General features: G+C 50.6%; 1 protein-coding gene across 1 annotated transcript in view; it reads left to right on the forward strand.

Moving 5' to 3' along the window:
• Window positions 1–21379, forward strand: part of SLC7A5 (solute carrier family 7 member 5) — a 40017-nt gene extending 18638 nt beyond the window's left edge. Inside the window, exons 3-10 of the mRNA XM_054841024.1 lie at window positions 7380–7485; window positions 7946–7990; window positions 9366–9489; window positions 10462–10565; window positions 11372–11468; window positions 11776–11925; window positions 13045–13222; window positions 15069–21379. Coding sequence (XP_054696999.1) covers window positions 7380–7485; window positions 7946–7990; window positions 9366–9489; window positions 10462–10565; window positions 11372–11468; window positions 11776–11925; window positions 13045–13222; window positions 15069–15124 — 860 coding nt within the window. The 3' untranslated portion in view covers window positions 15125–21379. The remainder of the gene's footprint in view (window positions 1–7379; window positions 7486–7945; window positions 7991–9365; window positions 9490–10461; window positions 10566–11371; window positions 11469–11775; window positions 11926–13044; window positions 13223–15068) is intronic.
• Window positions 21380–22788: the final 1409 nt, after the last annotated feature.

Consider the following 22788-nt stretch of genomic DNA (forward strand, 5'->3'; position numbering starts at 1 on the left):
TGCAAAGGTATTTAGAGGGGTAGTTGTGGCTGGCAACTTCTGAACTCAACGCGGGAGGGTTTCTGAAAGTACCAAAATGAAGATTTAAACCTTCAGTCGTTACTGGGTGCTTAGCATGTCTGTGAAGCCTCCTAAAAATACCGTCTGAGGGCCCCAGGTGCGAGGCAGCACGCACATCTGGGTGCTGCTTTCATTTATCGAATCCCTTTGCCTTTTGCTAGAAAACGCCCATTTGATCTCTCCCTTTCTCTGCGAGAGTTGTTTTACTAGTTCCCTGTCCAAACTCTCTTCTTTGCCTTTTTTTTTTTTTTTTTTTTCCTGAAAAAGCCTGTGATTGAGAAAGACCTGAGGGAGGGAAAGTTTACTCATTCTTCCTTTTCTCCCAGGTTTTCTTCTCTGCTGCCAGTGGCAGCATCAGTTGAATGTCCCAAAAAAGCCCCTTGAGCCGGGTCGGCGGTGAGACCCGGGGCTGAGCCGATGAGCTCTGCCAGCAGCGAAGGCGAGGATGCAGCTGCCCGTGCGGGGAGGGCAGGGCTGCTCTGGAGCGGTCCTGCTCGCGCGGCAGGAAAACTTGGTTTCGTGGCCGGTAATTAAAATCTCAGGCTCCCTTAGGTCTCAGAGCGCAATGGCACACGGATACTAAGAGGAAACAGGAGTGGTCGTTGTCTGAATTATCTTGGGTTTGTACTTAACGCTTAATCACGCTTGGCTGTCTGGAGAGGGATAACTATTTAGTGTTATATTTCACGTCAGTCGTGACTTGCTCTTTTGCTAACTGAGGGTAGGCGCAGCAACGTCTTTGTGCACGCCGTGGGTCATCGTACGCTGCGGGATAGCCATTGCACCGGTGTCTGTGCCCAGAGGGACCAGCTCACCCAAGGAACTGGCTCTGGGACATGACCTAGGACCCGAGAATCTACTGATGGTGGAGCTGTAGGTGTCTGAGATGAGTTTGGAGCCTAAAGCCAAACCAAATGGGTGTTCACTCAGCCAGCCCATGACTAACTCGCACTGGAGATCCTCTTTGGCAGGCAGGAGGCAAAGCCGATGGATAATAAATGTCCTTCAAGCTTTTCAGTGTGTCCCTGCAAGTTGGGGCTGAGGCTCGTGCAGAAAAGATTGCAAGAAAAGCGTGCCCTGCAGCTGCCCGTGCTGTTTCTTGTTACGCTGGCATTCAGAAATGCCACTATAACATGATTTTCCAGCAGCAAGCTTTGAAGGGAAGCTATTGTGCTTCTCTTACTCACGCTCTTGTTCACGGGGCACGCGGAGAGTGGAAGACAGTACCAACAGAGAGCACGAACGAGGAGGCTGGGAAAGGTGCCAGCATCCTGCACCTCTAAATCACATCAACCGCATGTTGGAGATTAATCATCCGTCTTAACGCTGGAGGGTCGATACAACGCAATTATGTTTTATGCGCCTCTCGCTCTCTCTAATCTTTGATTTCTTTTCCAGCCAAAGGTGGATGCAAATGCTGGGCCAGGTGGGCACGGCAGGTTAGCGTGCTGTGCGGCTTGCCCGCGCTGGTTTGGGGTGAGCAGCGGTTCGTTTCTGCTCAGACAACTTTTTTCTTGCCCTCTCTGCCCAGAAAAATTTTGGCGATTATCGATTCAAGGATAGAATTCAGCGTGATGGGGCTTTTGCGTTTTACAAGTGCAAAGTTGCCTGTCCAAAAATAAATAAAATGCATTTAATAACAACAACAGCAACAACAAAAATAAATACAGAAGCAGTGGGTGGGTGACCTGTGCTGCTTGTTGTGATCGCTGTGAGTTGGAGCGGCTCTGTACGCACACCCTGGCAGCTTGGCCTTTGCTGATGCTGTGAACTCTTGTTTGTTTAACATCGCGTATGGAGGCTCGTAGCTGCGTTAACCCTTCGGGGCGGAAGCGTGCCCTGATGTCTGAAAAGCTGCTTCATGCAAGGAGCTGGGGATTGTAGCACGTTGCTCGTTTTCGGTATCGTGAATGAACTGTCAAGGTAGGTGCCTCGCGTTGGAGGCTGGGGAACGCGTCTCGGACTGGCCACAGGGGACCCTGCTCACCGCTGTCGTGGGCCGAGAGGGTTTTAAGGCAGCTGACATGAGAGGCTCTGTCGGCTTCTCGTTTTTCCAAGCGCAGCTATCCCAGCAACGCAGACACATTTAACTAGAGAGCAGCTAATACTTTGGTATTTGCTTCTGTGCATCTCTCTCTGGATCTCCTTGGCCTCTCTGAAGTCTTCGGTTGCAGGAGAAGCGGTCGTTCATGCCTGAGGTGTATGGTGCAGTCGATAGCTCTGTGTCCGCGTGTGCTTTTGCTTGCATTTTACATTGATCCTTTCCCACAGCCTTCCGCTGGCATTAACGGCCCTGCCTGTGGTGCTGGAGGTGTGGGTGACGGGCAGGAGGATCTGCCCTCCCCAAATGTTCTTGGCTTTCCCACACGTCAAGCTGCTTGGCTCTGGTTAGCCCCTCCGGAGGGGGCCTGCTCAGGTGGCTCGTTCTTGTTTGTTATTCTAGATCACAGGTTTCTATGGATGTGGATTGAATCTGTTGTGCAGATATGAGAAGGAAAAAAAAAAAAGGAAAAACCCAAACCAAGCTTATGGAAGTGGCTGGAAACCCACTGGGTGGTTTGTTCAGGGTTTGCACCTTGCCCAGATAGGGACAGACAAGGGGGCAGCTAGGAAACACCTTTCCGTGCTGTGCTAAGGCTCGAAGGGACCCTCTTCATCCGGGATCTCCAAATTGCCTCTCTGCTTTCTGGCTCCCGGAGGAGGCACGGCATTTTGCATGCTCTGCATCGCTCCGGGGCTCGTGCCGCAGCTTCTGGGTCCGCTGCTTTGTTTCTCATCAGCAAACGTTATGCCGGCAGACGCGGAGGTTGTGAAAATCGAGAGGTGTTTGCTTAGGAGGAGGAGGAGGGTAAAAGGTTTTTTGGTGGGATCAGCAGGATGCGCAGGAGGTGGGGAAGGGTAACGAGTAGTGTCCTGGTGGACCGCTGCAAAAGGAGGAGTTGTGAAGCTTGAGTCGTGTGTGGGGTGGAGTGAATCCGGGAGCCCCTTGGGTTCACCCTGGAGGAGAAATAATATTGACGAAGCTTCCCAGCACTGGGAGGAGAGGGGAACTTTTCCATGAACCAGAAGGAAGTTGTTGAAATGAGGGGAAGTGTCATAGCCTGTCCACAGCTGGGGGCGAGAACCAGGGACAGAACCCAGGAGCTCTGGCTCCTCCTCCGATGCCCTCTCAGCTGGTCCAAGGTTTCTGGTGGTGTCTTTGAGATCCGTAAACTGTTCTGCTACGGGACCCAAGTTTAATAGCGATTGTTCAAAACTGCTTAATGCAAAGCTGTCTGCAGAGTGGCAGCGATCAGAGAGGAGCAAACAGCTCCTGTGGCCGCCGAGCTGCCGAAGAGATGCTCTCCTAACCCTGGCCCCTGCGTGTTTCTTGCCGTCTTGTTTTTCTGACTCAGTCAATTGAACTCGCTGCTTTTTGTCAGGAAATGGCTCAACAGCTGAATGGATCTTCTCCTCTGGGGTTTTTCGTATATACAACACATTTCTCCCTGGCTCTGTTTCCTCCACGAGCGAGACGCGCTGAGGGCCCCCCCTTCTCTTGCTGAGCTCTCGAGATGGCTGTGTTCCCTCTCCTCCCTGTTTAGGCAAGTTAAAAATACTTAATTACCATTAAATGCTTTCTGCAAGAGAAGATTGCTGTACTATTCAAACCGGAACGGACATGACTGGGGAGCAAATGAACATTTTCAAAGAAAGGGTCTGAACATGCAGCGCATGGACCCAAAATAGGTCCCTCCCGCAGAAAGGCCCCAGGTGACCCATCGCTTGCCGGCGCAATTACCAGAGTCTTGGCAGCTGGCAAGACCGGCAAATGGGGTTTATGTCAGAGCTTGTTACCTTAATTTGGTTAATTGTAGAGCAGAGTGCAGTTGAACAGCCAGTTCAAACCAGGTTTCAGATCGCCGGGGTGCTGGGCATGGGCAGGACATTGCCTGGAGAGCAGCGTGGGCCGGGGAGGACGGGGGCAGCCGGGAGGGTGGGCAGAGCACGCCTTCGCCCGGGATGCTCGTGGGAGAGGTCGAGGCCATGCTTGGCAGCCTCACCTGCAAATTTGTAACCCTTGATTTGATCCAAAATCTGCAATTCAAGCTTCCAGAGTCCGGAGGCTTGAATCGCACGCTCAGGCTTGAAAGATGCAGAGTGTCTGGAGCAGAGGTTCACACCTCCGTGTTGGAAGACATCTGGGATACCTTCCCAGCTTCTCTGCTGGAGCTTGGCTTTTTTGCCCCAAGATGTACAGTGCGGTGCCAGTGACGGTATCGCTGGTGGGTACAAATTATTATCGTTCCGCTGGCTGGCAGGGTGGGACAGAGCTTTGTGGTGATGGCGAAGGGGCATCCTGCGGGCACCTGAGAATACGAGCTTGTCCCCTTGGAGCGTGAAGAGATAGATCTCAGCTCCTCTGGTTATTTAATTGTGTTCTGACACATTGCTATCTCCACCTTACCATGGGAGCGTGGAGACGTGAAGTTTAGCAACTTGCTGCAAGTTTTTGGGGAGCTACAGCTTGCACGGTGAGGCAGGGAGAGGGCAGCAAGGTGTCAGCTCCTCAAGAGTCGAGGAGGAACAAAAAGCTCTTTCCTTCCTACGCAGTCTGCTCTCCTGGCTGCCTCCACGCTGACTTGCCGCTCCTTTGCCAGTAGCTGCATTTCGGTGCTTCAAAGAGATGGGTTAGGTGCGTGCCGCGGCGGGTGCGAGGAAGAGGTGTGCGAGTAATTAGTTATGAACCACCCATCCACCCGTCACCCCCGCCCACCCACGGTGTAACGAAATGCCAGGCTCTGTTTTAATTTCTTTGCCTCGGTGCCGCTCCCATAGCGGTGCTTTCCCTTTCCCTCCCCTTTGCTCGTGTCTCCTGGAGGGCAGCAGTCCTGACGCACGGCCAACGTGTCTGTACCGCCCAGGAAGCCACTAAATTGGGCTTGGACCCTTCCTTGCCCAGAGGCTGAAGATGCCCGTGGTTCCCAAGCGGGTGGCACATCTTGCATCCAGACACGTGGTTTTGGGCTGGGGACCACCGAGGTTCTCCTCCCCTCCCAGCCAGCTGGGCGAGCTCAGCCCTTCCTCGGTGGCACCAGCACACGGTTTCTGTGTGAGGTTTTGGAAGGCACAGAGCGAAACCTGCAGGTGCCTCAGAAAAAGGAACATTTGCCCTGCGAGCTTTTTGCCTGTGACAGAAAGAGGTTTTTGGTGGAAGCTGGTGTCCAGTTGTGGACAAGAAATGGAGGCGTGACACTGCTTGTGCCCCGCTCCTCTGGGATCAGAGCATCCTCCTGCCGTGGTGACGGCGGTGGTTCCTCGTGGTGGTGGTGGTCCCTCAGCCCCGGGTGGGAGCTGGGCTACTGGCAGAGCAAGAGCAGACCTTTGAGAAGAGACGTCCCAAGGGGTGTTTGAAATGCCTGGAGAGCTCTCCTGCTCTCCTAGTCGTCTGTGTGCGGTGCCAGTAGCTAATTACAGTCACTCTTAACAAAAAGTGTGTCTTATTCCCATAACAAAAGACCTGGAAAGAACCAGACTGGTAATTATTCAGGAGGGGCAGAAAATAAAACTCAGGAAAGCTGAGCCCGAGGGATCGAGCAGAATGTGATACCGTGCACACCCACCTCCTGCTCAGCCTTATTGTTCACAGCCAGGCCGGGGCATTAATGCTAAATTAAGATTATAGGACTGAACCTATAAGCCAGGAATTAAGGTTAAACTCGCAGCATTATGTAAGTGTCTCTGTATTTCCCGGCTTTTCTGTTACACTCTGATGTACGTGTTCTAACCTCACTTTTTAAAAACAATTGGTCATTTTGCTAAGGAGATTCACTGGCTAAAGGGGCATCAAATGCAGCCAGCACGTCCCAGGGTCGATTCAGAAGAGATCTTCCTGGCAAGGAGGTGCTGGGAGAGAGGGACGAGTCAACACCAGTGGAGCACTGCAATCTGCAGTGGGATCTGGACAAGTGGAGCCTTGGAAAACTGGCGTTTCCCAGACCTGATTGCCCAGTGCACGAGCTGCTGCTGTGGTCCCGGCAATTTTGCAGCTCACGCCCACAGCGTCCCCTTGCAGGGGGGATAGCAACCGGGCAGAGAAGACGGCAGAGGGATGCTGTCCTGGGTAGTTTTGTGAGCAGAGAGCATTTCGCACGCCGCGTTAGGGAGTATCTTTTTGCCCTGGTTAAGACTCAGCAGGAGGGAGGAAGGAGGCGAAGGGGAGCGGTGCCCGGGACGGAATGGATGGGGATGGAGCCGGAGGGCCAGGTAGAGAGGGTGAAAGCCAAGATGTAGCATCCCTCTCCTTTCCCCAGATGCACGCCCTGGGTACCTTGTGCTAAGAGATGAAGGGTTAAGCTCCAGGCCCTGCTGACTGCCATGTGATGCAGTTGTTCCAGCGATCAGTAAAGATCTGTGCCCTAAGAGGAATCACATGGGCTTCGACCATGCTCCCTGGATGCAAACGTGCCCCGCTGAATCCTGCCTCGCTCCCCGCTTCCGTCCTCGCCGAGGGGAGCGCTGGGGTCCGGGGCAGGGAGCGTGGCTTCGCCATCCCAGGCCTGCACCCAGGCTCCACATCAAAAGGCAGGGAACAAAACAACTGCAGAGCATTTTAAAGCAAAATAAATAAACCTTTAGCTGCTCCGGGACGGTTCTTACCAAAGGTACAATCGAGTTGTCTATTTATGGCTTTTTATTTCAAAAGCTGATACATAACAGGAACTTTTGATATTCATGTCCTAAAGAAGCTAACTTCTGACATTCAAGTCCCAAAGAACCTGACTTCCCACAATCAAAGGGTTTGCCACAACCCTCTGCTTTATCAGGTGGCTGGTGGGACTAGAGGAAATCCTGGGTTTCTGCTTTATTGGGTGGCTGGTGGAAGTGGAGGAAATCCTGGAGTTTTATCAAATGAAAGCAGCTTTCAATCGAGAGGACAATGCGACATTATCTGTTTGCATAGCATCTTCCAGCAGGAAGGTCCCCAGAATGTTTTCTTCACAGGGAGAAGATATCTGGGAGATGACCTCGGTGATAGCACGTTGCAATGTGAGAAAGTTTAGAGGACTTAGGAACGGCCGGTTGCTTGAGACAAGTATATTTGGGGCCGATTATTTGGTGCATTGCTCCGGGTGAATTAAGCTCTCTAAAACTGGAGGAATCAGCCCAATAGAAATACGTGCGCGTCCTCTCCAGCATAACCCAAAATGCATCGGCGTGATAATTAAGTGTGCTAAGAGCAGCTTTTGCCTCCGGGTTTTTCTGTTTCAACACCCACAAGGGCCCTTGGGGTTCACAGTCCATCTGCATCGATCCTTTCTTGGTTTTGTGTTCTGCAGGTGATGTGACAAACCTGACTCCCGAGCACTCCTTTGAAGGCACAAAAGTAGGCGTGGGGAATATTGTGTTGGCATTGTACAGCGGCCTCTTTGCCTACGGAGGATGGTAAGATGCAGCCCTGTATCTCTTTTCAATGCTAAGTACATTGCTTTGTCCCCAGGTTGTGTTTGGAGGAAGAGTGTGGTCCAGGACTTTCCATCATTCTTGTAACCAGGGCGATGAGGCTTTGGGTTTGTCTGGTAGCGTTAATGGTCATACTTCAGGCCCCGTTTCCAGCCGGGACATAGAAACACAAAGAATTGGTGGCGATCGTGGGATTTCGAAGGGGCAGCAGATGATGGGTTGCTTGGTGCAGCTCCTGGGTGGTGGTAACAGAAAGCAGCAGGGTGGGCTGAGCTGGCAGAGGAGAGGTGTGTTGCGTGCCAACGGATTACTCCGAGCATCAAACTGAAGCTCCTGGGGAGCTTCTTCATCAGGCCCTTGGAGCACTCGCAAGCACAAGGAGCTCGATCATTTTATTCCACGGACTAACCAGAATTAACCGCTGTTCTTTTTTCAATTACAGGAATTACTTGAATTTTGTTACAGAAGAGATGATAAATCCCTACAGGTAGGTGTGTGTCCTGCGATGACTTCCCTGGGGGGGAAACTCCTCCTTCTCGGGAAGCCCCTTCCTCCTGCGTGTAACAGGGGTTGCCGATCAGCCCAGAAGCCAAAGGCTTTTTCTAGGAAATAGAAAACGAGGTAAATTAAATTGTTCCTCCCTGGAATAGGGGAAGGAGAATAATAATCTCTGTACGAGAAGGGCTGCTGCTTACGCTGCTTTCCTGTGCTGCTAATATTATCGGTGTTGTTGGGAAGTCCTGTTTCCTTGGCATGGCACCTCCCTGAATTACAGGCGAGGAAGAAGCACTTTATGACTGTCTTGTATAAACTCCCGCAGGACTATTTGCGCATACATACGTTGGCCATGTGCTCTTCCCGTTCTCTTGAGCGACAGCCGCTTTCTGCAGCGCTCGTGCCTTGCAGGGTTATGCCGGGGAGCTGGTGAGATGAGAGTGGGCCACACCATGGCAGGACCGGGCTGATAAATCATTTTTGCTCATAGGGAAGGTGCCAATGAGGCGCTGTCAGTATGAAATTCAGGGTCACTTGTGCAAGAACCCATTCCTGGCTGACCCTGGCAGTGATTAGCGCCTGCTGGGAAGCGTAAGATTTGATACGCCCTTTCCTTGACAAACACAATTAAAAAAAATAATTTTGCAGATTGCAATTATTTTCTTGTCTTCTGAATGCAGCCATGGTATTTGACTCTCTCCTCTGGGGGCTTTGAGCTCCGCTAGACCAATTATACGTGGCATCAAGCAGGGTTTCCTTTTTTCAGTTTCCGTTCGCAAATGAAGTTAGACTATTTGGAAAGGCAAATTTGTCCCAACACAGCCTCGTCTTTACAGCCCCACTCAGACTGCGTCTGAACTCGTGTTCTTTGGGTTTCATCAGTCCAGCCAGCTGCACAGAGCTAGAGCCTAAAAACTGCCCGCTAAATTCTGACCTTTCCATCTCCCCCAAGAAACCCACCAGCACAAACACTTCTCCTTTGCGCAGACGAGAACGCACGTGCTGATGCTACTGGCTAGCAAGAGACACGGGGCGTTATTTTTAATTAATTACCTTTGCAGTGATCTTGCATTACTGCTTGCCCGACCAGCCAGAGCCTCTCCCTGCAAAAAGCCCTTTCTGCCATAATCCTTCGCTGTACGTGGGCCAGCCTCCAGGCTGTTCCCGTGCGGGCAGCCTCTCCTCTCGAAGGGGAGCGGCATGTGGCCGGGAAACTGGACATGCTGAAGAGCCAACGAAGAGCAGAACGGCTCAAGCCAGCTTTCAGTGAGCGCAGGAGGGCTGCAGCATGAGCCACAGACCCCTGGCATCAGCAGCTCTCTTCTCTGAACCTCAGCGCTCCAATACAATTTATATTTTCTTCCTAGAAACCTGCCTCTGGCTATCATCATCTCGCTACCTGTAGTCACTTTGGTTTATGTGCTGACAAACTTGGCTTACTTCACCACCCTGTCGACGGACCAGATGCTGACGTCCGAAGCCGTGGCTGTGGTAAGATAGGTGCATTTCTGACGTGACTCATCTATTTTCCAGGGCTGGTTAAATCAGACTTAAAATCTCCGCATGCATCTCCTAGTTTTGTTCCGTGCTGATCGGGACTGCTTACGAAAAAAAAAAAAAAAAAGCTGGTGTTTGACAGGAGATAAAGAACAACTGTGACAGGAGCGGGGAAGAACAGCGTGACACCGAGTGGGATTAATCACAGACAGTAGTAAGGGTGGGCAGACAGTTAACGCCGCTCTTAATTCATAAATATGCGAGGTTGCTGCTGGCCTCGTGACTTACCATCGGTTACCAGAGCATGATATTTATTGGAAAAGGTCATTCAGTCAGTACTGAACTAGATTGTTCTCTCTCTGTATCTTCCTTGTTTTAATTAAGAGAGAAAAATAATACTTCTATTAATTAAAATGCCATTGCGGTCAGAAATCCTGGTTGCTTTAGAAGTGAGTAGCCGGGACGTACGCAGCGCTGAGCTACTGGAGATGCCAGCCTGCATTGCATCGCTCTGGTCGTGCCTTCGCAAGTCTTGAAATCACTGTAACAGCGTTGGCATAAACGCGCAGTGAAGCAGCGCGGGGTCAGTTTGCGATAGAAAACTACAGCTCCCGGTCACCGCGTTTCTAAGGGGCTGTGCCCAACTGGCAATCCTGCGTGTCTGAATCTCCTCGCAGTTTCCATTTGGTCTTGAACTTTTGGATAGCCGTTCTGATAAATGTTGTGTCCTGACTCAGAGGGAAGGGCTTTCGGCTGATTTTTTTTTTTTTTTTTTTTTGGCCATTCCACAATATGCTTTTTCAGGAAGGAGCAGCAGCACGTGGCAATATGGAAAACTCCCTAACAGCTTCAGCACTAAGCCATGTCATTTGTTCAGATTTCTACAAATATTAAGTCTTTGTAGGCAGCTGATAGTTCTTTTGGATATTCTGGGTATGAAATGTCTGGCTTGTTGCCCCCATTTAGGATTTTGGGAACTATCACCTTGGCGTTATGTCCTGGATCATACCCGTCTTTGTTGGCTTATCGTGCTTTGGATCCGTTAATGGGTCTCTCTTCACTTCTTCCCGGTAGGTTTCTTGCTCGATTTTGTGGGTTTTGTTTACAAGTCATGCTTAATGCCTCTTCATTTGGAGCTGTCCTCCAAAGAGTGGCTGTGGGTAGACACAAAGTGTAAATAAAGGGTCTGGAGGCCATGTGGGGAATGCAGGGGGAAAAAAAAAAAAATTAAGACTTTAAAACCATATCCAGTTTAAAGGAAACCCTTGCAGTGGTCTTAGTCTTCCGTTCCTCAGGCAAAGTCCTGTTGAAGTTATTAGAACATAAACAAACCCAGACTTGGGGCTCAGCGATGTTGCCTGAGAAAGTGGCTTTAATGAAAAGCAAAAACTTATGAAACTTCAGGGCAGCAATCCCGCCAGAAAGGGGAGAAAGGACGGAGCGGGATGGGGACTGAGGTGGTTCCAGCTCTAACAGACATCTCCCGGGTTGTCTTAGGAGAGTCACTTAGTTGCTCTCTCTGGAAAGGAGGATATAAATATAAATACATCTTTTCTTGCGTTCTTTGTCCGTCTCCAGCCTTCCTTCTAAGACAGGGACTCCCCACTGTGTATGTATGCGCAGAACACCCCGTGCTGGGGTCTGATCCTGGAGGCCCCCACTCCCGAACCAGTGACTAGCAAAAGGGCACAGCCGGCATCGTGCAAGGCACCGCTGAGGTGGAAAACCTGCATGGAGCCTGGGCACTTCAGTCTTGCTGCCTCAGCCCTGTCTAGGCTGAGCTTGGGCTCTCCCCGCTCGTTTTGTGCTGAAGAGAAACCCCAGCCCTGGGCTGAAGGTTGCAGAGGTGATAACTGCTCTGTCTGCCCCACCTCAGGCTGTTCTTCGTGGGATCCCGAGAGGGACACTTGCCTTCAATCCTGTCCATGATTCACCCCAGGCTTCTCACTCCCGTGCCGTCCCTCATCTTTACGGTAAGGACCTGGGTCTGAGGTGATGAGCATCGACCGGGTATCGAGAAACAGGTCGGGGGTGGTTGGAGGGGGCTACTTGGGCACCTGCTGAGAGGACAGACCCTTCTCCTCATCATCATACCCTCATAGTTCACTTCTGGTTTGAAATCACTCCAGGCACCAACTGAAAATAGCTTAAATAAGTAAAAAATAATCAACGCGATTCTTTTCCTGGCAGATAGTTGTTCTAAAATACCTGTATTTAGTGTTGTAACATCCGTGGTTTTGCCTACTCCCTCTGCTAATGGCTTTTGGTTTCTGGATGCAGTGCGTCATGACCCTGCTCTATGCCTTCTCCAACAACATCTTCTCGGTCATCAACTTCTTCAGCTTCTTCAACTGGCTGTGCGTGGCTCTGGCCATCATCGGCATGATGTGGCTGCGTTACAAGAGGCCGGAGCTGGAAAGGCCCATCAAGGTGAGAACAATGCGGTGATTGCGTGGTGGGTCCTCCACGAGTCCCTTCTCAGCACCGGGGAAGGTTCAGCAAGTGCGGCTGCTTGTCCTGTACGGAAGAGGGACCGGGATCGCAAGCGTGCGGGGGAACTGTTGTGTTGCACTAACGCAGGTGTCCCCTGCCGAATGCGAATCGGTGCAGGAGGGCGCGGAGCTGCCGTGGCCACGGGGACGTCAGAGCGAAGGAGGCTCTGGGTGTCGGGGATGCGGCCGTGTTCTGGTGGGGCAGCTCTCGGTGACTAACATATTCCCAGGAGAAATCATAGGCTGTGGCTCTCAGTGAAACACTCTGTACCATCATGGAATTCACTTAAAATAGTTTTTTAATAAAGCAGACAAACCCACGCCTGCAGAGATGAGAACTTTGTTCTCTTTGTCCTTGGCCAGCTTGGCAGTACCGTGTCCCATCTGGGAGGAGGCCAAGATCATGTCAGCCACAAGCATGTCTGCCTTCCTTAAAGGCGTGTTTCTCACTCATCCCCCAGCACGCTCAGGTCTCTGCCAGGCAACAGGCAGCCAAAGACAAACAGACCCACAGACCTTGCCCAAAGTAACACTTTGCGGGGTGTCTCCTTTGTTTTTTGGTTTTTCTTCTAAAAACTGAGCTGCTCTCAGCGGGTGCCCTGCTCAGAGCAGTGTAGCCGAGTCCCCTGGGAAACTGCCGTGAAGCTGCTGCGGCTTGTGCTGGGCTTGTTGCTGGATTTGATGCTCTTGGTACAGGTGGGTTTTATAAGGAATCATTCAAGTACGGGATTGGGGTCCAAAAAAGAGCGCTGAGAAAGGCTCATGGCAAGCCACATCTCCGTGCTTTGTTTTGCTGGTCGCAAATATACGTGTGAGGTGTCAGCCGACATCTGTTTCCTCCAGGATCGCTGAAGAGCACTGCCTAACTCGATACCTTCCCCGTGGCAGTTCAAGGTCACGGTCCCCTTGTTCAGAGCACTGGGACAGGCAGGAGCACCGTCCACTTAGGGAACATGAACTCCTTTCCTCCCCGGGCTGTACAGCTGGAGAAACTTCACCGGGAAGCGTACCCTGTTCCCTGATACAACTTCTAACCTGGTTTTGGGTCCTTGTTTAGGTGAACATCTGCCTGCCCATTTTCTTCATCCTGGCCTGCTTGTTTCTCATTGCCGTTTCCTTCTGGATGACGCCGAAGGAATGTGCGATTGGCTTTGCAATCATCTTCAGTGGGATTCCTGTTTACTTCTTCGGGGTCTGGTGGCAAAACAAGCCCAAGTGGGTTCTCCAGGGCATCTGTAAGTATTTCCAGCGATGCGCAAGGGTGCAGCCTTGGCTTTTGCTCCAACAATAGCAGCTTCCCAGTGAGCACGCTACAACTAGTAGCACTGGCTCTCCTTTGTGTAGTGGAGGCTTCCAGTGTCTTGGCTCAATTCTTCTTTAACAAGTTTTAACCTGATGATCACCTTCTTACCAAGCACCCAAAACGCACCCTGACTTGCAATAATTGCAAAGTTTGGACCAAATATCACATGGGGTTTTTTTATCTTGGCAAACAGGTGGTTGTTACGTACTGGAGTGTCATTTGCTGAGCACGTTGCTGCCTCTCTTCTGCCTCCTGTAAAAGCACATGGTCAAGCCTTTTGTCAGCAGAGAATCCCTTTCTAGTGGCGTAGGAAGGGAAAAGAAGTAACAGCATAACGTTCTGAGCACAGTTGGTCTCAATTTGACTGCTGAAAATTCGTAATGAGTCCCAATCCGTCGCCTAGCCAGTGCTAACATTTCTGATCCGGTCAAAGCTCTCCTTGTCACCAAAATGTGGCAGCAGAGTAGAGGGAGTGGAAAATCCCCTGGATGTTTTCTCTTACGAGGTTTATTTTTAAGGTATATTTGTATAAGGGTTTCCAACAGCTGACACTACAGCACGGTGTGTTTTGAAGGGATGGAGAGGCTGCGCTTGGCACATCTAACCTCTGTCTGAACAACTGAATCAAGAAAGTCAATCCGTGGTGTCCAAGTAACTAAACTCTACCATCTGTCTCCCAGCTCCTACAGCAGGCTGACCTAGAAAAACAGACAAGTAGAAATGCCCAGCCTTGGCTGGATGCTTTTTATGAAGAAGAAAAAGGCTTTCAACAGTGCTCAGCTCTTGTTATTCTTTTTTTTTTTTTTTTTTTTTTACCCTCTGTCTGTCTCTCTCTCTCGTCACACTCCCTTTTTTATTCTGAGTATTAGGCTCAGTTCCTGGAAAAGCCATTTTTGCAGTGCCTGGGTGGCAAATTACCATATTAATTGTTTTCCACCACCAAAGGCTTGTAAGGAGAATCTAGAAAATATTCTGGGAACACAGAATGATAATCCTGCAAATGTCCAGTTAGAAACATATGAACTTTAAACACATGTGTATATTCATATATTGCAGATAATTTGATCAGCTCCAACTGATCTGAGTTTGACTTTGCGTGTATTTAGAATTAGTATTAGCTTTGCCTGGCAAGACTATCTTGTCATCTCCAAGCAGCAGAAAAGCACAGGCGTGTTTGGATACTGCCACCAAAACTAACGGCTGGAAAAATGAAGTTAGGTCAGTTTAGCACCTTTCCTGTGCAGACTTGCATCTGAAATCTCTTCACCTGCTCCGTGCAAGGCAGCGGGCTCTGCCTTGGCTTCGGTGCGCTGAGTTGGTTTTGTCCTGGGTACTCGAGCCTGTAAAGAAGCTGTGTGCACATACAGCCGAGGTTTTCAAAACTGGAAGTAAAAGCATCGGCTCATACTTTCTGTGCCCGTTCCTGCTGTTGTGCCTGACTCAGATTTGGCTGCTTGCAGTTCTGGCATCCAAACCTAGTGACCGTATCACTGTGCGGTTAAAACTGGCGTCGAGAAGTTCTGGAGCCTTTCTCGGGGCAGTACAGCATCCCAAAGCTCCCAGTGGTACACGTTTAAGTTCTGGGCAGGGGTAGAGAGAAGCCCGCTGCTCATTTGCTTTCAACTCTTAAATTGTATTTGGACTAATCTTGCTCAGAACCGCAGTGGGGAGGCAATGGGTCGGCCCTTTTGAGGCAGGGTGTCGTGAACCGAGACCAAGATACACGTTGGACCGTCTGCGTGCGATTTCTGACCAGTACTTTACTTTCTTCCCCGTAGTCTCCGCAACAGTCCTGTGCCAGAAACTGATGGAAGTGGTTCCGCAAGAATCATAAGCAGGAAAAGCAGAGACATTCGGCTCGAGGAAACGCACAATTTTATTTTAAGACGACACAAGGAGAAAACACTTCTGATCCCTCGTAAACGAAACCTAGGCACTGGAGCGCCCCGTCGGAGCTACTTCGTGTCTGACACCATGCCCCCAGCTCTGCCTTGCCCCCTCCAGCCCCTCCATCGCCACCCTTTAGCCTGGCAGATGAGCAACCCTGCGATGAGAAGTTCTTGGTACGAACGTGGGCCAGGAGGAGGAATTCCTGCCGGCAGCTTCAAAGGGGTCCTGCCCATCCGGCAGCAGCGAGTCCGATCAGCATCTGTGTGTGTGTGTGTGTGATACTGAGGGCTGTACTTCAGCTCTGTGTAGGCTTACTTGGGGTCTGGGATCCCCCAGATGGCAGCGGATCTGCTCATGAGCCCGGTTTGAGTGTTGCCGGCCGTACAAACGTGCCTGGGGCTGTCACGGAGCCACGGGGTGGTCCTAAGCCCGGCCCTCCTGCCCTACCTGGTCAAGGCGGGGTGGTTGGGTAGCAAAGGTTGGCTGATGGTGGCTCACACGCTCACACACACACAAACTCATACCAAAATACGTGCTGCTGGACGCTTTGGACTCTGTCCACTGGCAGTGACTTAGGTGAGACAAGGCAGAGCAGAATTAGTGTCAGAGAAATGACGTGGGGAAACCTCATCTGACTTTCATTGCATTCCTGAGGAGCACTCGGGATCCTCTACCACTGCCTGGCTCTCAACTCTCCGAGCCAAGCCATCTCCCTGCTGTTAAGCCAGTCCTCCGGGATGCTCTTCACCCAGCCCATCCCGTGGGCTGTGAATTAGCACCGGGGCAGGTGTGGGCCTGAGGGTAGCGTTTGTCCTGATAAACCCAGGGAATTGCAATTAGCAGAAGGCCAAGTCCTTGGCTTGCTCACTCCATGTTTTTCTGTAGATGGGCTATCATCCAGCATGGGATGAGCAACATCGTGCTCTCCAAATGGCCCTGTTTGTTGCCCTCGGTGTGATTCGTGTTTGCCCCTACACCATTTGCAAGGAGAAAATAAGGGTGGGATTCCCTTGGCTTGTTCCCTGGGGTCTGTCTGTGCATTGCCTGTCACCGTGCCCTTTGTTGTGCTGTGTCTCTTCTAGAATGTGCAGTGGAGATGGGACCAACTGGGTCTGGGGGTGTAGAAAGGGGCAGATGTCCTCGGGGGGCTGGAGCCTGGCTTTAATCTCGGTCTGCTGTAGATGGTCTGTTTTGCTCCAAGGAGCAGGGACTGGGGGCCTTGTCCTCCTCCATGCAAAACCGCAGCATCAGCTTTGGCTTGGTGAGACGCCCCCCACCAACATCATCCCACTCAGGGAGTGGTCTTTGAGCATAAACCACGATCCGCATGTGAAATCCTGTTTTGCTGTTGTGGGTGGTGTAGTCCCGTCCCCTGAGCCCACCCAAAATTCCTCTAGTTCCTGAGTAGTCACAACTGTCCTCTTAGGAACACGTTGCTTTATTTGGTCAAAAGCGTCACCTTTTCAGCAAAACTGCAGTTCTTGAACAATTTGCTCATAACGGCTCTGTGCTCCAGGCGATAGTTGGAAATCAAAAGCATCTTTTTCCCCACAAGTGAGCTGCTTCAGTCTCTGTTACAGATCTTCTTTGTGTTTGTGCTTTGGGTTGTTGAACTACTTTTTCTCCTCTATTTTTGTAAACTAAGCTGTTTGGAAGCCGGGATCCTCCAAGAGCTAATGCTTTCTACTGGATTCTCCTCTTAGCATAGAGTTATTTTGGATGAAGAGGCATTAAGGACACCAATGGTACTAGCTCATGCTTTGTCCTTTTAAGAAGTTCTTTAGCAAAAAAAGAGTGTGTGTTATAGCGGGTGGCTACCTCTGTTCAAGCGTGTGTGACAATGACCATGCCTACGTCAACGAGTGTCTACGTGCAGCTCTTTGCTATTGTTTCGCCAACCCCGCGTCTTTGCTTTGAGGCAGTGCAGGAGGAATAGGTGAGACAATCATCACTCTGAAAACCTTTGCTGTCGGGTTGCTGCTTCCATGGCAGCACAGTGTAGAGATACCCAAGGCAGCTCAGGTGCCACTCTACATGTGTTAGCGGTTAGCGTTGAGATCTCCTGGAGCTAAGTTGACCTGTGGAGAGTTGCAGCTGGTTTGGGTATATCTACAGTGCAGAAGAACCCAAAGTTTATGGTCAGTGCGTGGCTGTTCAGGGACCTACGTGCAATGAATTGGAGCATCTTGGATCCAGTGCCTGCAGAGGGGCATTTGCGTTAATAAGGTTGTGAACCATAAAACCTGAACTCAATTTTTGGAGTCCTCTTCCAGCTGAAGGCTGAGATGTTTTGGCAGGGTAGTGATGGGAAATAGCTGCTTATGCTGGACCTGTTTCATTGAGAGAGAATCTCAGTCTGTCACCTTCCACTTGCTCTACAGGGGTTTTTTGGCTGTAACAGCCTCAGGGCTGGTTTCCTGCAGGGCCTGGGTTCAGCGTAGGGGCTCTCAGTGCTAATATCTACCAGCAGAATTACTTGCGATGCAAAGGAAAGGGATTTTAACTCTCAGCCACCTCAATCCAACGTTAATTAGCACTCAAGTCCAATCCACAGATTGCTCAGAAAAGGGTCCAAATCTCCCAAAGGCGTGGGGGTTGCTTGGTTTGGACACATCTTTAAATGACTTTCATCTACTTTCATCACTAAAAGATAACCTCTTGGTGAACCTTTCACACTGGTTTTAAAGAGGAGATGTCACACAGAGAAACATTTTTTTATTAATTAACTGATCTTAATTAAATCCTTAACTCGCTTGCTTGTTCTTGATGAATTTTTGTGATTCTTGCTGCTAAAAATCTTTCTCTTGTACTAACCTGCTGGCTCTGGCATTGATACCATATGTTTTGTGGTGATCTCTCCAGCATCTCCATGGCAATAGAGGTATAGGAAGAAACTGAATCAAGTACCAGCACAGAATGACAAAAATGTCAAATTTGGTCAGCCACAGCTCACATCTCAAAGTTTATCTTTCAAAAACCTGATTTATTTTATCCCGGATTCACTGACCCCTGTAGTTCCTCTCCACCAGAGCTCGGTGACACGGCTGCAAGAGGGTGGCTTATTTTTTCCTGGAGGTCAGCGAGATAATGAGTAAGGGGGTAAAACTGAGTTTTGTTTTATAAAGGAGATGCAACTAAAGTAACTGTCACTGCAGCGGGTGAAACCGCTGTTAGCAGCGTCTGCTGTCCGGCACGACGGCTCGTAACTCAGATCAGCGACCAGGAGTGTCCCCGGGGGCTTCCCGGGTTCAGCTGGATTTTGGTATGGAAAAAGAGAGAATACGTCCCCGTGAAAGACCTCCGTGCCGCTTGTTTTCCTCAAACGGGGAATGAGATGTGTCACGGAGGGCGAGGGGAGCAGCGGAGACTTCACAGAAAATTTCTCATCGCTCCCAGCACTCGATGTGGGATTTTCCTGTTGTTTCTCTGTTTGCTCGTGCTCTTTCGAGCCCGTGATCAGTCGTGCCTGTTGCAACCCACCATGGGAGATAAACCCTTCCCGCAAAGGACACGTACACCCACAGTGACCGTGAATTTGCTTTCCTAAACAGTAGCTGCAGTTAAACGAGGTACCGCGTGAATCTATTTCATATGACAGTGTTCTGCAACTACAGCCGGAGCGGTCGTGCCGGTGGAATCGTAGAATCATTTAGGCTGGAAAAGACCTTTAAGATCTTTGAGTCCAACCGTGGAGCCGTGGCTGTGTATTTCTGCAGGTGATAGCCGTGCTGCAGTAGCCCCTCGGTCCTTGTACTAACCCCCCCTTGCAATTATCGCTGCTCTTAGGTTGGTGTAAGTATGTAGAGCCCCAGGCAGTCAGTTGTTAGGGATGTTCACGGAGTAGCATCCCACAGGGATTGCTAAACGGTAGGGCAGGGGCAGGCAGGAGCCCGCGGCCAGGCGCTTCCTTAGCGTTGGGTTCCTCTTTCCGAATGAGAAACCTTCTTCCTGACAAGGGGGAACCAGCCCTGCAAAACGCTCCTGGCCAAAAATGGAGCCGGGGGGGGGGGGGGGGGGGGGGGTTAGGTCATCCTGGGTGGATTTTAATTTTTCTTTTTTTTTTTTTTAACTTCCTGCAGTATTTGCAGTGTTTTCCATCTCAGATACTGTGTTCTGGTAAACATGCTTTTGTTTTTAATGGCACCTTCTGTGGATACTAAGTTCAAAGGGACTCTGTCACCATTGAACAAACTGGATTAAACTCGTAAGAAGCGGCTTTGTTGTTCTCCGAGCCCTCTCCTTGCGGGTGGCTCAGGCAGGGGAATAAATTGGGGTCCTCCATGGGCTCCTCCGCTGTGGGTCTGCCCCGAGAGCAGAGCCCTCGAGGGGCAGCGGCGTTGCAGCAGAGCTCTTCCCTGACCTCCCAACCATGGAGAGATGTTTGCAGTGGCAGAGTATTGGTCCAGCTGCGGGGAATCGCGGGGAAGGTTTCCCCTCAGTCTGGGAAGGTACCCGTGCCTTCAGCTGAGGCTATTTTAATAAATAAACAAATAAAATTAAAAAAAAAAAAAAAAGAAGGAAACAGCCGAATGTTGTCATTATGCAACAGTCTGGCTGTTTGGGGCTATTCTTGTGGGATGCCAGCTTTTCCATCAACCAGTTGTGCAAGTCCGTTTCTAATGACATCAAAGGGGAAGGTGACGTCGGCCCTTGAGAGAGGGCTGGAACAAAGCTTCCGACGGGAGCTTGGGAAAGGGCAGCCCAGGGGCGAGACGGCTCCGGTCCCCCCCCCCCCCCAGGGCTCATGCTGAGGTCTGCCGGCCGGCACCGTGACCTCAACAGCTCCCCTCGGACTGAATAGCAGCCTTGTGCTGGCCCTGGGAGCCCGGTGAGCATCTCCGGCCGTGGGATGGGATGGCATGGCATGGCTGGAGCCGGCGGCGCTTGGCTGCCAACCAGGGACTGCGGCAACCGGCTCCCTGCGGTGATGGGAATCTGCTCCCGCGCCTCCGCCGGGGATGTTGCCCATCCCAGGGTGTCCCATGAGATGTCAGCGTTGAGGGATGCTCAAGGGGCTCCTCGTTTCTGGTGGCTTCTTGAGGAGTTACAGCTGGTCAGCCTTACGCCGGTTTTGCCCGTACTTGAGAAGTTTCTTCCCATTTTACACGGTCTGAACTGGAACTAGCAGCTGAGGTGGGGGGGTGCGCATGTGTGCATGGGATGCGGCTGGGCTTGGTGGACCCAAGAGTTCCTAGTTTGGTGCAGATGCTCTCACCCGCAAGACGCAGCAGTAGGAAACGTGGCTTGGGTTAGGTTGTCTCTAAGGAACCGATGTCCAGAGGATTATTTCTTTGCTTTTAGTCCCCTGTTCCTTGCGTGAGAAGGGGTGTTGCTTCCTCCAGCTGTTGAAGTGTTAATGAGGAAAAAAAAATAAAAATATTTTTTTAAATATTGAATTAATTTTTAAATGGCCTAAAAGAGACTTTCTATCTACACCTAGATTATTCCCGTTGGGTGACGTTCATCTCAGCGCAGGGGCTCTGCGTGCGCTCGGATGCTCTCCCGCATCCCAGCTGGCGGGACGTGGGTGCTGCAGGGTCTGGCTGCGTCTCCTGCGCTGGGATGAATTTCACACGAAGGGAAAAAATCCGTATTTGTTCAGGGGACAGAGCGAGGTCCATGTCTCACCTAAATCCTTGCAAAGGAAGAATTGTAAATGGCACCCAGACCTTGTGCTGGCCTGCAGAACAAATAGAGGGTGAAAGTCACTTCTAGTGAATAATCTGACTTTTCAGAGATACCTTTCTTCTAAAGTTTGTATTTTTGTTGGTTTTTTTTTTTAAACACAGAAAAAAAGGATCTTAACATACAGAAGAAAATCTAGATCAGATTTACAATTTTGTTATATTTGGTTGCTTTAAAAATATTTTACTAATTTAAATGTTGCTGTAGATGACATTCTATTTATTTTAAGGGGTAAATATCTTTTAGTCTTAATACTTCTACAGTAAGCGCTGTCTATTTACAACGTTTGTGTTCCTGTCAACACAGCTATTCCACGACTGACCGAGTGCTGGTCAGCCAGTAGTAACTTAATCAAATTGCCTTGTAAAACAAGATGTGTCCTGCAATGTATTTTTTCTAGTATTTCTTGATTCTTTTATGTCTGTGGTTAACAAATTTGTTAAATGTTTGGGTTGTTCTATGTTTTGGGTTGTTGTTTTGTTCTGTTTTTTTAACAAAGAAAGCTGAATTACAACTCTCCGGTTGCTGGGTTTTGCCTCTAAAACTTTTATTTTGCAAAAGGTTGCCTTGTTCTTCCCACATCCTCCAGCACCCGAGCCCTGGGGTTCCAGGCATTCATTCCTCCCGCGGACAGGGCTAGAAGCGCGGCAAAGCAATGACAGCAGCCGTTCAGAGAATCCCAGAATCACAGGCTGGTGGGGGTTGGAAGGGACCTCTGGAGATCACCTAGTCCAACCTCCTGCCAAAGCAGGATCACCCAGAGCAGGTGGCACAGGATGGCGTCCAGGCGGGTTTTGAGTCTCTCCAGAGAAGGAGACTCCACACCCTCTCTGGGCAGCCTGTCCCAGTGCTCGGTCACCCTCAGAGGGAAGAAGTTTTTCCTCATTTTAAGATGGAACTTCCCATGTTCCAGTTTGTGCCCGTTGCCCCTTGTCCTGTGGCTGGGCACCACTGAGAAGAGTCTGGCGCCATCCTCTAGACATCCACCCTTTAGATATTGATAAGTGTTGATCCCCTCCCAGTCTGCTCTTCTCCAGATTAAACAGACCCAGCTCTCTCAGCCTTTCCTCACACCAGAGATGCTCCAGGCCCCTCACCCACCTCGCAGCCCTCCCCTGGACTCTCCCCAGTAGTTCCCTGTCTGTCTGGAACTGGGGAGCCCAGAGCTGGACACAGAACTCCAGATGTGGCCTCACCAGGGCAGAGCAGAGGGAGAGGAGAACCTCCTTTGACCTGCTGGCCACGCTCTTCTCAATGCACCCCAGGACACCACTGGCCTTTTTGGCCACGAGGGCACACTGCTGGTCATGGAGACCTTGTTGTCCACCAGGACTCCCAGGTCCATCTCCACAGAGCTGTTTCCCAGCAGGTCACCCCCTTAGCTGTACTGGTGCCTGGGGTTATTCCTCCCTGGGTGCAGGACCCTACACTTGCCCTTGTTGAATTTCATTGGGTTCCTCTCAGCCCAATTCTCTGGTCTGTCCAGATCCTGCTGGACATCCCTCTATCACCATCCTCCTTTTTAAATTCCAGTTACTGTTTCTGGTTTTGCATGTGTTAAAATAAGGGCACGGGAAAGTGGATGAGTTTTGGGCAAGAGGTGGGAGCAGAAGACGGATGTCCCAATTCTTAGGGTGTATCTGCATGGTTATATGAGAGACCTGGTGCTTATGCTGCTGGTAGAAGCTTGCAGCCAAAAGAAATGTCTATCAGCAGGAAGGTATCAAACTTTATAGGGGGAAAGCGATTCTCTGCTGCAATCCCTCTTCCCCGAGTCCTTCGGCGCTAGAGAGATGCTCTTGGCGAGTGGGAGGGGAGGGGATGCTCGAAGGTTTGCACTTTTGGGTGTGCAGATGGCAGAGCTCAGAAGTTTTCCTTCTTAAAGGAGAAGATGGTGCTGAGACTATTCCATTGACACCCACC

This window comes from Grus americana, chromosome 13 (assembly GCF_028858705.1).
Source record: "Grus americana isolate bGruAme1 chromosome 13, bGruAme1.mat, whole genome shotgun sequence".
Taxonomy (NCBI): Eukaryota; Metazoa; Chordata; class Aves; order Gruiformes; family Gruidae; genus Grus; species Grus americana.